The sequence below is a fragment of the Hemitrygon akajei genome, chromosome 8, assembly GCF_048418815.1.
Source record: "Hemitrygon akajei chromosome 8, sHemAka1.3, whole genome shotgun sequence".
Taxonomy (NCBI): domain Eukaryota; kingdom Metazoa; phylum Chordata; class Chondrichthyes; order Myliobatiformes; family Dasyatidae; genus Hemitrygon; species Hemitrygon akajei.
Window position 1 is genome coordinate 7,568,265 of NC_133131.1, and position 13,525 is coordinate 7,581,789.

The 13,525-nt window shown below is 41.8% G+C and overlaps 1 protein-coding gene across 1 annotated transcript in view; it reads right to left on the bottom strand.

Annotated features, from left to right (window-relative positions):
- The window catches only part of LOC140731592 (ribosomal protein S6 kinase beta-1-like), a 98,463-nt gene extending 85,894 nt beyond the window's left edge, over positions 1 to 12,569 (bottom strand). Inside the window, exon 1 of the mRNA XM_073053135.1 lies at positions 12,381 to 12,569. Coding sequence (XP_072909236.1) covers positions 12,381 to 12,458 — 78 coding nt within the window. The 5' untranslated portion in view covers positions 12,459 to 12,569. The remainder of the gene's footprint in view (positions 1 to 12,380) is intronic.
- Between the last annotated feature and the right edge of the window lie 956 nt (positions 12,570 to 13,525).

Sequence of the window (13,525 nt, forward strand, 5' to 3'; positions counted from 1 at the left end):
CAAAAGGCCTTAGTTAAGACAGTCTAGAAACAGTAACATTTAGGTGTATAATCAATTATTTCCACTAACTCTATTTTGAAGACTACAAAAAGGAAAAGTAGATTAAAATTCTCCAAACAAACCTCTGATGACATTTAAGTGTAGAGCAAAAGATAATGTAATGACATTTATCAAATTTGGCTTTAAGTAACAAAATCTTAACATACAAGCACTTTAAGATAGTTTTGCAACTTGGGACCAGCAAAATTCATTCATTTAGCATCTAAATAAATTAAGGTCCATTTATATTTTACGCATGATTCAATATACTTTTTACTTGGATGAAGAATCTCATTCCTCAATTCTACAGTTTTCCCTAAAAAATGGAATCACGGCTCAGAGATGGAGAAATCTACAGCAGTTTCTTGTCTCTCCGTTATTCCTTTACCAGGAATAAATTCTGTCTGATGAAAATTAACTTGTCAAAACACACTATTTTCTTAGTTTCCGCAGCAGTATTTTACCTTAGCAGTTGATGCGGAAATTCAATTTACTAATAAACTAACAATGCTTCTCAGTTTAGAAAATTAAACGTATTACTAGGTAGGCCATGTTCTGTCTCTAATCTCCCTATTCATTTCATCTTGTTACAGCACTAATTTAAATAATTCTGTCTCTCAAATGTAAAATTTATACGGCTATAAACCCGAATTAACAAAGCCTTAACTAGATAAACTCTTCATTAACAGTTATCGTTTTACTTGCATTTGCTGCACGGAGTATTTTAAAAATAAAACTCCACAGGTACCAGCTCACTTTATTTCCCCCTGTCCTCACCATACATAAATAAATGCATTTTAGAAACAAAAAATTAAATTGTTAATTAAAGCCGGCCCTAAGCCATCTCATCTTCCAAGTCTAACAGGTCAATTTTCCATAGTCCCCTTTAAGTCAGAAAGTTGTTATGATCTCAATCTCTACTTCCCTGACATCTTGACCACAATTCCTCCAAATTAAACCTGAATCAGACTTCCGACATCCACCAGAATCTGCTATCAATCTCAATTGGTTGAGACTTGTGGAATAAGAGATTCAGCAGATGCTGGAAATCATACCAACATACAGTCAGAAGCTACAGAGATTTGGACAACAAAGAGGTGGTCACAGAAGACAGAGGTGTAACTACGGAATTGCTTCAAGTTGGTGGACTGGGCCACGTTCAAGGACTCATCAAAATCTGAATGAATCCACAGATGTTACAGACTTTACAAGAAACAGTGCCCCCCCCCCCCCCGCAAAATGATTGTCTTCCCCAACCAGAAGCCCTGGATAAACCATGAGATCCACAATGTGCTGAGGGCCAGATCAGAGGCATTCAATTCTGGCCGACAAAGATAGTTACAAGAGATTAGGTATGATGTCCGGAAAGCCACATCATGGGCAAGGTGGCAATTCCAGACTGAACTTTAATCAATGAAGGATGCTCAACAGCTGTGGCAGGGCTTGAAAGTTATCAGCTCTTACAAACTGAAATCCAGTGGCATAGGTGACAACAAGGCTTCGCTTCCACATAACCTCAATGCCTTCTATGCTTACTTCACCACCACAATACAGAAGAACCATCACAAACAGAGACCCTGAGGACTCTGTGATTTCTGTCTGAAGCATCCCTGAGGAGAGAGAACCCATGGAAAGAATCTGGGCCAGGTGCAGCACCTGGTTGAGTACTAAAGACGTGCTGACCAACTGGTTGGAGTATTCACTGAGATATTTAACCTCTCACTTCAGCAGTCTGGGGTACCCACCTGCTTCAAGTAGGCTTCAATCATACCAGTGCCTAAGAAGAACATGGTAACCTGTCTCAATGACTATCGTGTAGTAACACTAATATCCACAGTGATAAAGCATTTTGAGAGGTTGGTGATGAAACATTAACTCCTGCCTGAGAAGTGACTTGGATTCATTCCAATTTGCCTACTTGCACAACAGGTCCACAGCAGATGCCATCACACTGGCTCGTCACTCAATCCTGGAAAATCTGGACAGCAAAGATGCATACATCAGGATGCTCTTTATCGACTACAGCTCAGCTTTCAATACTATCATACCCTGAATACTAATCAATAAGCTTCAAAACCTTGGCCTCAATACTTCCTTGTACAATTGAATCCTCAATTTCCTCACTTGCAGACAGCTGTCAGCTCAGACTGGCATCATCTCCACAATCTCCATCAGCACAAGTGCACCACAAGGCTGTGAGCTTAGCCCTCTACTCTGCTCACTTTACACTTATGACTGTTTGGCTAAGCATAGCCCCAATGCCACATTTAAGTTTGCTGATGACACCACTTGTCATTGACCAAATCAAAGGTGGCAACTAATCAGTATATAGGAGGGAGATTGAAAATCTGGCTGAGAGGTACCACGACGACCTCTTACTCAAAGTCAGCAGACCAAGGAGCTGATTATTGACACCAGGAGGATGCTGCCTGACCTCTTTGCGTGTTACTCTTGATATACCACACCTGTTGAATATCTTGTGTTTACCACATATCATGGCAAGTTTTACTTGGTTTGACCCTGCTTGTATCCTGCAATGGAGAAAGGGTGGAGCACCAGATGGCTGAAGATCTAAAGCTACCCATCACTCCAATTCTGCAGTTAATTTCTATTAAATCAAATGGAAGTCTTTTTGTTAATAGTAGAGATGTTACCACACACAATGCAGCTTACTGCAGCGTCCATCGCAACACTCATTTATATTTCAAACCAGGTGACAAGTTTCAAGTCTTCCTCCAGTGAACTGATCATATTTCACCTTCTTAATCCGAGATGCAAAGCTTCAGTTACAGCATGCACTTCACTGGGTTTCAAACTTACACAGGATATCCCAAAGATGTGGGTCCTCGTTAGTGAATTCACAGTAACATCAAGTTTATCCATTGATAGATGCGCTTCCCCCCCCCATAAAGATTTCCATGTTCTTGTTTCGAAAATGGTAAGATGCATTTTTTCTCTTTGAAGATTAGCTTTAAAAATGTTTACTTCACATAAATTCTTTGGGCGGCTCCTTTTTGTATTGCAGCACTTGAAAACAGCATACCAAATGAAAACATCACCAAGCCACATTCTATCAGTGTTAATACAGTGATTCAGAAAGACAGAAATGGCGAAAGGAGGCAACAGTAATTGCCTATCCCTAATTCACCTAGAGAAGACAGTGACATGCTTCAATGATTCTATAATCCTAAACCAATAGGTTGTATGATTTGAATGGAAATAGCAGTGTTTCTATCACTTGCTGTCCTTACTACCCACAAGTCACTAATCAGAGATGTGATATGTGAGGAAGCGAAGCACCTAGCATTTAGCATTTGCAACCTGGACAATGTAGACATAGTGCTTGGCAAGGGATGAGTAAATATTTAACACAGGTGTGGAGATGCCAAACATATTCATGCTTGATTATATGCAGTATAATCACACATTTGATTGGCATCTCAACATCTGTCTTAAGTACTCACTCTTTCCTTCCCAAGCAGCATAGCTACATTGCAATATTAACAAATAGGTGCTTCAGTTCCTTCGCAATGGGCTGAGTGTACATCTCCACTATCAACAGAAAGGCTTCTTTTGATTTATTAGAAGGGAACAGCAGAATTTAAAGGGATGGATAATTCTTATGAACAGTTCAACCATCTGTATTAATGGAGCTACAGTTTAGCTCAGAGAAAGCCATATCACATCACTGATGTGCCTTGAAGATGGTGGAAAGGGTCTTGCAAATCACTGACTTTTTTTTTGAGGGGATAGGTATATCAAAAACTTCACAGCAAACAGCCATTGGCTACAGGGAAAGAAAAATAATGAAGAATTCATTCAAAGAAAAGGCTCATCACAGAACAGACAAGGTAGCTTCCTTTGATTCATCCTTCTCTGAAATCTACCCTCACCCATCATCTCTCTCCTTGATAATCAATATTTTCATAATACTTACGGCCTAAACTTTTGCTCCTCCAAGCCTAGAATTTTCAAACATTCCTTTAATAGGAGAGTTGTCTGTAACTCTTCCTTCTTCCCAATGCTCCCAGTTTTTTAACCTGTGCATTTGCTCTCCAAAGCATCTAATTTTAAATCCCAGATACTTCTGCCAAGTGTGAACTCACTATTTTCAGTCAAACTTTAGATTACACCTCCATCCCCAAATCCAACACATGCCAAAATGTAACATCTACAGCAACTTCTAAAATTTTCTCAACAGCGCTGCCTACACCCAAAAGCATAAGGACAGCAGATGATTAAGGACACATTTGTTTCCAAATCAGACTCTCTATTCTGACACGGAAATAAATTCCCCCTTCCTCCAAAGGCAAGTGACCTATCCTCCCAATAAAAAAAGCCAGAAGCAAGGGACAACACGAGAAGGTAAAACATACAAAATAACACAACTCCTGATGAACTGGGAGTGATGCAAAGATCAAAAAGAGGCAAAGCAAAGCAAGAGGTACAAAAGAGATTCAAAGAAAACTCACACAAGATAAAGTAAATCAAATAAAACCCTTGTGGCTAGAAGCAGTGGCAATGAAGACCCCTTGGAAACAAGCAGAGAGAACACTAAATAAATGACAGACCAGAATTGAGGTAAAATAAAAGCGAACTGGTCATTAATAAAATAATTAAATAAAAGATGCAACATAGCAAAATTATACGAAGATAATTAGTGTTAATGAAATAAGCAATAGCGCAGTGTAACAAATCCCTAGGATCAACTGGTTGCCATCCCATGATTTTTATGGAAGGAAGCTAGAAAGTTGCTGGTGCCTTACAGCAATCTTCAAACGTTCTCCTGATTAGACACCCAATCCTTTCACTTTGAAAATTACGGTAATGTCATTCTGCCTTTTAAGAAAGATCAGAAAGGGAAAAAGGAAGTTAATTTTGGACCAGTTAAGCTAGCTTCGGTTGTCAGGATTTTACTGACTCAGTAATTAAGGACGGAGTGACTACATAGAGTACCTTGAAATTTTAGTTATCAAAGACAACAAAGTAAATCTTTTCAGGAACTGAATAAAAGGAGAGGGGATGTCTATGGATGTTAGCTGTCTGGAACTTCTAAACCACTCAATTAATTGCTTCTTATTACCCTAATATCTAAAATTGGTGGTTAAGGAACTAGATGCAAATTATTCACCCACTAGGAATTCAGCTAAGCAACAGTAGTAGTAGTATCAGGGGCTACAGATAAGAGGTTGAAATAGATAGGCGTCACACAAAGATCTGAGTTGGGCCACAATGAACCAGACAATGTGGCTGAAACAATACCTTGCTGTTTATTCTTAGCCAAATATCTTAAAGCCATTTACAGAAGTATCAGCAAAACTTGATGTCAAGATTCCAAGATGGAAACCTTCAGGTCTACTGACCTACCACTCTAGTGCCATTTTTTAAAACTTAGAGATATATCTCTGTAACAGGCCCCTCTGGTCCAACAAGCCTGCACCAACCAATTAACCTACTTAGCCATACATCTTTGGAATGTGGGAAGAAACCTACGCAATCACAGGGAGAACGTACAAACTCCTTAAACCTAGGTCATTGCCACTGTTACACTAACCACTTCACTACCATGCTGCTCCATTCAATTTTCTCCATTGCTAGTTTGCTTACTGCAGCTGAAGAGCAAAAGTGAAGTTTTAAAGAAAAGTCCTTTACAGGGGGATATCCACAGCAAAGGACCTTGCCAGACAAAGGTAAAATGGTTAAAATTAAGTATAATCAATAGGCCAGAAATTGAGTGCAGAGAGTTTGAAGAGGAGAGGTAACAAAAGGTGAGCATTTTAAAATTGCACAACTGTTTAACCAAACTTGACTGGTGAATGAACACGATGCTAGATATGGTAGGGTACAGCCAAAGTTTTGGAAGTCCAAGTTTAGAGAATAATTAAGTATAGAGGAAGAAGGAATGTACGAGTACTTCAGTATCAACAAATTTAAAGTTGAGAAAACAGGTGGACTTGGCATTTAGTGACCCACTCTACTTGGAACAAAATCTAATGCCTCAGTTACAATCAGTCTGATCCAGTTTCAGACACCTGTCTAGGGAAAGGCACTTTGCAGCAAGCACTGAACATAATATGTAACAGACAACAAAGAAAATGGCCTTGACTGGCCTAATATTTAGAAAGATCTGTCCATCCCGTTTTGCACAACAAAAAGTTCATCTTGAAAGAGCAAGCAGGGAGGGGTGGTCAAAATTTGTCACGAATAGGTAGATTTGTCACTGTGGGAAGTGGAAGTGACAGTATGCTTTAGCATCACCATTCTGAAAGAGAAATAGGAAGGGCCCAAAAACAGATAACAGAGGTGGAAAGTCAAGGGATTCCCTGGCTCTCAGCACATGGCACAGCTGAGTTGCCAGTGTAGGATTTTATTTTCAACCATATTTAAGGTTTCTAGCAACTCAGAGGTCTTGAAAGATACCACAAATACATCAGATGCAACTTATTCACATACACATTTACAAACAGCATAAAGAATGGCCACACTGAAGCAATATTGATGGAAATAATCAATTACAAAAATATTAACAAGATCTATATTTGGCAAAACAAAGGTTTCAATGGAGGCAATCGTGATAAGTTTTATTAAGAAAAATATTCGCTAAAGCAGAGATTCCCACACTGGGGTCCATGGACCCCCCGCCCCCCCAGTTAATGGTAAGGGTCCACAACATAAAAGGTCAGTAACCCCCTGCTCTAAATGAAGAGATGATATTGGAGATCCACAAAAATGTCAGCAACAGACACCAAAGTTAATGGAAACCTGAACTTTACATCTTAAAAGTTCAACTTTAGAACAACACATTGCAACTTCACAAGTCCCTTGCTGGACTACTGGAATACTCAACATGTCAAGCAGCAACTGCGGAAACAGAAAGAAAGTTAATCTTTCTGGTCAAAGATGTTTCATCAGAATTGGGAAAGAGAAAACAAGGTAGTTTGTTTTGTGAAGCCAAGGTTGCCATGGTGATAAGGTGCTGCAGAAAGCACTCAGTTGCCACTTCTCATGTAGTTTGAGTAGTACTACACATCCCACCTAATGATACATTTGCCTTTGATGTACATTGTAGATTTAACAGAATAATTAAGATTTAAAAGGCTAAATTACAGAGAGAGCTATCACAAAAATTGTAATCCCAGGGCACCATCACTGTACTCTAAAAGCAACTTCTGTGTACGTGGAGAGGATATTTCCAATAGTGGGGGAGTCTGGGATCAGAAGGCACAGCCTCAGAATAGATCTCTCTTTACAACAGATAAGAAGGAACTTTTTTAGCTAGAGGACATTGAATCTGTGGAATAGATGGTTATGGACGCCAAGTCACTGAGCGTATTTAAAGCACATATTGGACAGATTATTGACGAGGAGTCAGAGGTCATGGGGAGAAGACAGGAGAATGGGATTGAGGAGGATGATAAATCATCCATGATTAAATGGCATAAAACTTGATGGACTGAATGGCCTAATTCTGCTGTGATGGGTCTAAATTCATAGTCAGCCACACAAGTGGGACTAACTATGCTTAAACGAAAGAGGTCATGCAAATGTTGGAAATCTTGAACAACACACTCAAGCTGCTGAAGAAACTCAACAAGTTAGACAGAATCTATGAGCACCTTCACTCTGCTCATTGCTAAAGGCAGGATCTCTCAGTGGGCACTCATTTCAATTTGACTTCCCATTCCAATCTATGGCTTCCTCCACATAGCCATGATGAGGTCACTCTCAGGTTGAGGGAGCAACAATTCATAGTGTTTGGGTAGCCTCTGACTTGAGAGCATGATCAACAATTTCTCCAACTTTGAGTAATCTCTACCCCCCCCCCCCTTTTCCATTCCTTGCTTGAAGCAGATTTGGATGGGCCAAATGGTCTAATTCTGGCTCCTATGGTCTTCTCTCACCCTTCTCTTCTCATCTGCCCAAAAGCTCCCACTGGCACCTTCCCTCCATCTCCAATGGCCCACTGTCCTCTCCAATCAGCCCTCTACCTTTTCCATCTCAGCTATTTGCTTCAAATCCACCCCCCCCCCCCACCCTGCTCTCACAATGTCTGGATAACAATCCTAAAACTCAACCATACTACACTGTGGAAGTAACTTCACTACACACACTGCAGGGGCTTCAAAAGGACAGCTCTCCACCAATTCCTCATGGGCAATTAGGAATGGGTAATTGCTGCCTTCTTCGCAGTAAAGGCCATGCATGAATGAATCTAAAATCTTTCTTCACTTCGTCTGACTACAGCTTTTGCAAAGCATCTTGGGAGCGTAATTGCTCCCCATGTGAATAAATGACACTAGGAATTAGGATGCTGTTTTTGATTCTAGGCTTTTACTCCTCTGGGGAAAGGTCACTTTCAGCATCACCAACAAACATCTTCAGAAAAACATACACTACTCAATGCATTTTATCTCAGCAGCAATCCAGATTGTTCACAATGGCGCATGAAGGATGTAATTCTTTAAAATTCTAAATAGAGGTCTTGCAGCTAGACCAGGAAGTCAAATGAATTTCTTGAACATCAGTCTCTTCAGCAGCTTTCTGTTACTCTCCCAATCAACATTTACTGGCCCTTCTGATGCAATTACATGCAAGTTCGACCAGGTTTCTGTTATAAGCATTCAAATCCAGGCATAGAACAAAATTTCATCAATGTCAATCCTTGCACAAATAATATCAAGAACAAAGCAGTGTTGAGAAGTTAGCACAAATCAACATCTTCAAATAAACAAAAACGTGCTTAATAAATAGAGCAAAATTCCAAACAAATTCTAAAATACCTATTCTTGGTTACAATATTTATACCAAGGCAGCAAATATTCACCCTTCATAAGAATATTTGCAATTTGGGTGGGCAGAGTTAAGATAAATATCATGATATAACAAAATAATTAAATTCTAATGCTTTACCCTTTAAGAATCTATTTGTCACATCAAGTTACGATTTGAAATTGAAATCTTCACAATGTAATAACAGTAACTTATTTATAGAGTGTTTTTCATACAATGTTGTACAAAGTGCTCTAAAATGGGGTAAAGTGCAAACAAGAAAATAAAAAATAAAAAGACATGAAAATAAAAGACAAAAAAGATGTTAGTTAAAAGCAAGATTAAATAAAAAGGTTTTGTGTTGACAAGTGTCAACTGAGTCTGATATATCCCTGATATTGAATTCCACACTTTAGGAGTGTAGTTCAAAAAGGCTGACCTGCCATTATCTTTTGAGGGAAATTATTTAACTTTAAGAGACTAGTGGAAGACGACCTCAAGCAGCATTATTAAAATGACTGTGATGTACTCCAGTCCCAGATTATTAAGAGTTTTAAAATCAATTCTAAAAGACACAGGTGGCAATAGTGGTTTCCTTTTATACAGAGAACTTGCATGTTGCAAAAGGAAAGTCTCACCCAGCATTCAAAAACACTGGCAAGCTGTTACAAAAACAGGCTATTCTAGAGCACCACTAAGGATTCAATAAACCAAACAGCCTCCTTCCACTCTTCGACCATCATGATTTTGCAACAACCATACAAGCCATGTCAGTCATACGCTCAAAGCCCCACTCCGCAGACCAAACATAAAATCTAGTTAACCTTCCGCAGTACGGAGAGTGCACCAAACTGCTTCGGGCACCTTCTTTTACATTCCACGTTTTAAAAATCTGGAAGTCCAGCAGCTACAAAATCATCTCTTCATTTTGAACAGGGTATTTACTGCCCTTACCCCAGTCAAAGTGATGCTCCAAATCAGTAAGGATCAGACCCAATCATATCCTCCCAAGATAAATTACTGATTGCATTAAAAACTACAGGCAAATCATAAACACAAGAATTTCTACAGAAGCTGGAAATCCTGCACATGAACAGGTTCAGAAACAGCTATTACCCCTCAACCATCAGGCTCTTGAACCAGTGGGGATAACTTCACTCAACTTCACTTGCCCCATTACTGAAATGTTCCCACAACCCTATGGGCTCACTTCAGCTCATGTTGTCCATACTTATTTGTTATTACTTCTTTCTTCTTGTATTTGCAGAGTTTGTCGTCTTAGGCACACTTGTTGAACACACAAGTTATTGTGGTCTTTCACTGATTCCATTATGCTTCTTATTCTATTATCATTTATTGACTGTGCCCGCAAGAAAGTGAATCTCAGAGTTGGATACAGTGACAAATATTCATTTTAATAGAAAATTTTTCTTGGAACACGATCCTGGAGGAGCTCAGCAAGTCAAAGGATAGTACAACAAAAGAAGAGGCCTTTCATGTCAAAATGATTTCACCTGCCTAAGCTCGTTGACCTGCACCGGGACCCCAACCATCCATGTATCTATCCAAACTTCGCTTAAACGTTGAAATCGAGCTCGCATGCACCACTTGTGCTGACAGCTTGTCCCACACTGTCACAACCCTCTGATAAGTTTCCCTTAATTTTCTCCTTAAACTTTTCACCCCTAACCCATGACTACTGGTTGTAGTGCCACCAACCTCGGGAGAAAAAGCCTTCTTGTATTTATCTTATCTAAACCCCTCACAATTTCACATACCTCTATCAAATTACCTCACAATCTTCTACGTTCTAAGGAATACAGTCCTAACCTGTTCAATCTTTCCTTATAGCTCAGGTCCTCCTGTCCCAGCAAAGGATCTCGGCTCGAAAAGCTGACTAAAAGTTGTTTAGTGCTTTCTACGGATGCTGCCCCATTGCTGAGTTCCTGCAGCATTTTGTCTGTGCTACTACAGGCATTTTATAAAATAAACATGCCAAGATTGTAAGCAGATTTGCTTATTGATGCAAAGTTTGTCTCCGCACAGTTTTCTCGCAAAGACCAATGACTGCGTCTCTGCCAAGGCTGCATTAAAATGAACCACCAAGAGATGTGCAAGAACAGTCAAGGGCATCCTCTCTCGGAAGCACTTGGCACCCACTCAGTACTTTAAAATAGCACAACTAAGGTTCACTTTTAAAGCATCTTGGAGTTGAGTCTTCCTTTGCACTGGATGCAAACATCAAATAAAACTTAAAATGAGGGTGGGAGAGAATTGTCACCTGAATTGGTTAATTATTTCATCATCTTGGTATACACGATTAGAAGAGGCGGTGATCAAGAGGACATTTTCCAGGGTGGGGGGTGAAATAAGAAGGGGCATAATTTTAAGGCGACTGGATGTGGGAGGATATGGGGGACGGATATAAAAGTTTATTTTTAAACACAGATAGTGGAACGCCCTGCCATGGGGTGGTGTCAGAAGCACAAATTAGGGGCACTTCAGAGACCCATAGATAGGCAGGAGTATGGTAGAAAAATGGAGAACTATGTCGGAGGAAAGGGTTAGATTGGTCTTAGATTAGTACGTTAAAAGTTCGACACACAACATCATGAACCAATAGGCCCGTGCTGTGCCGCAGTGTTCCGTGTTCTATCCTGTAGTCAGTCAGGCATAGCAAATCGGGCTCAGAAAATAAAATATGGTGTCAAGGCACTACTCAGGATGAACATTAGTGAGCCACTAGGACTTCCATTACAGCTCATTCATTTCCATCACATGGATAAATAAAAGACTGCACTTAGTAGGCAACAGTTTCCAAGTGAAATGGTTCGTTACCAAATTTAAATACCCACGGTGGATCAATGACTGATATCGGCCCCTACTGGCACTTTAAAAAAACACTGATTTTCTTTTTATGACCGGGACAGGTGCTGTCAGCAAAACCACATGGCGAAGCCGGGAACTTCATACGATGCGCATTAAATTAAAATGCGCGAATGCACACAGAAATGTAAGGTGCGATCCCAATAAATGGTTTAAAGTCTCTGCAGTTCGGAGAAAGGCCGCGAGGTTCGACCCATAGCGCGGCTGCAGACTTCACTGCTTGCTTTTATTCGTCCTACCGTCCCACAACAGACCCCACGTTAAAAGCTGAATTTCTTTGCATGACACCAAATACACGCATTATCAGGGCAGTAACTTGCTCGGAGGCTCTTTAATCATTGACCGAGATCCCCGCCTGCACCTGTCCCCCCCCCCCCCCCATCTCTTCCGAAACCAGGCCGAGCTGCCACGAACACACGGCCCTTGAGTTCGGCCGCACCGAGCAGCGGAAGGCGATGGTAAACGATTTAACCGAGCCCCGCAGCAACCTCTCCGGCAGGCGCTCCGGGCCCGCGCCGCTAATTGCTGCCAAGGAAGAGTGGGCCGGGCCCGGCCCTTGGGCCTGTTCACACAGGCCTGCCGCTCGACTGCCCCCGGGGCGGTGAAGCCCCACTCCCTCCCTCCCTCCCTTCCTTCACCTGCCCTTCCCCCCTCCACCTCCACCGGCCTCCCGCCCACATCTTTACCCCTTCCAACTCCTCGTCTGAGGCGCCTTCCTCCTGCTGGTACTCGGGGTCCAGATCGATGTCGAACACTCCCGCCATGTCGCTCTCCGGCTGCCGGCTCTGCTCCTCATGGGTTCCACTCGCCAACCATCACCATCGCAGCCACCGCACATGCGTAGCAGCAGCGTCGCTTCCCTCCATGTCCTCCGCCCCGTCCCGCCGTGCGTCGGCGCGCTCACGCAGGCCCGCGTCACCACGCCAACCGGTTGCGTAATTTCGCGCCCCAAGCCCGTGCAAGAACCAGCGCAAGTCCACAGGGGGCGCCTGCGAGCACGCAACCGTCCAAGGGCAAAGGCGTAAAATGTTGCAGATGCCGCAAACCTGAAATAAAATCAGCGACCGCTTCAGGGTCCAGAGATGCTGCCTAACCTGCCGAGTTCCTTCAGCATTTTGTGTGTGTGTTGCTCTGGATTTCCAGCATTTGCACAAGTCAAGTCACTTTTATTGTCATCTCGACCATAACTGCTATGTACAGTGCATAGTAAAAATGAGACGACGTTTTTCAGGACCAAGGTGTTACATGGCACAGTACAAAAACTAGACTGAACTGTGTTTAAAACAACACAGAAAACAACTACACTAGACTACAGACCTACCCGGGACTGCATAAAGAGCACAAAACAGTGCAGGCATTACAATAAATAATAAACAGGACAATAGGGCAGTAAGGTGTCAGTCCAGGCTCTGGGTATTGAGGAGTCTAATAGCTTGGGGGAAGAAACTGTTACATAGTCTGGGAATGCTTCGGAGCCTTTTCCCAGATGGTGGGAGGGAGAAGAGTTTGTATGAGGGGTGCTTGGGGTCCTTCATAATGCTGTTTGCCTTGCAGATGCAGCGTGTAGTGTAAATGTCCGCGATGGTGGGAAGAGAGACCCCGATGATCTTCTCAGCTGACCTCACTATCCACTGCAGGGTCTTGCAATCCGAGACGGTGCAATTTCCGAACCAGGCAGTGATGTAGCTGCTCAAGATGCTCTCAAGACACTAGAGAGCTGGGGACAGTTCAGCACATCGCAGGTAACAGCCTCCCCTCCATGGACTCTGTCCATATATCACACTGCCTCAGTAAAGCAGCCAGCAGAATCAAAGACTCTACCCACGCTGGA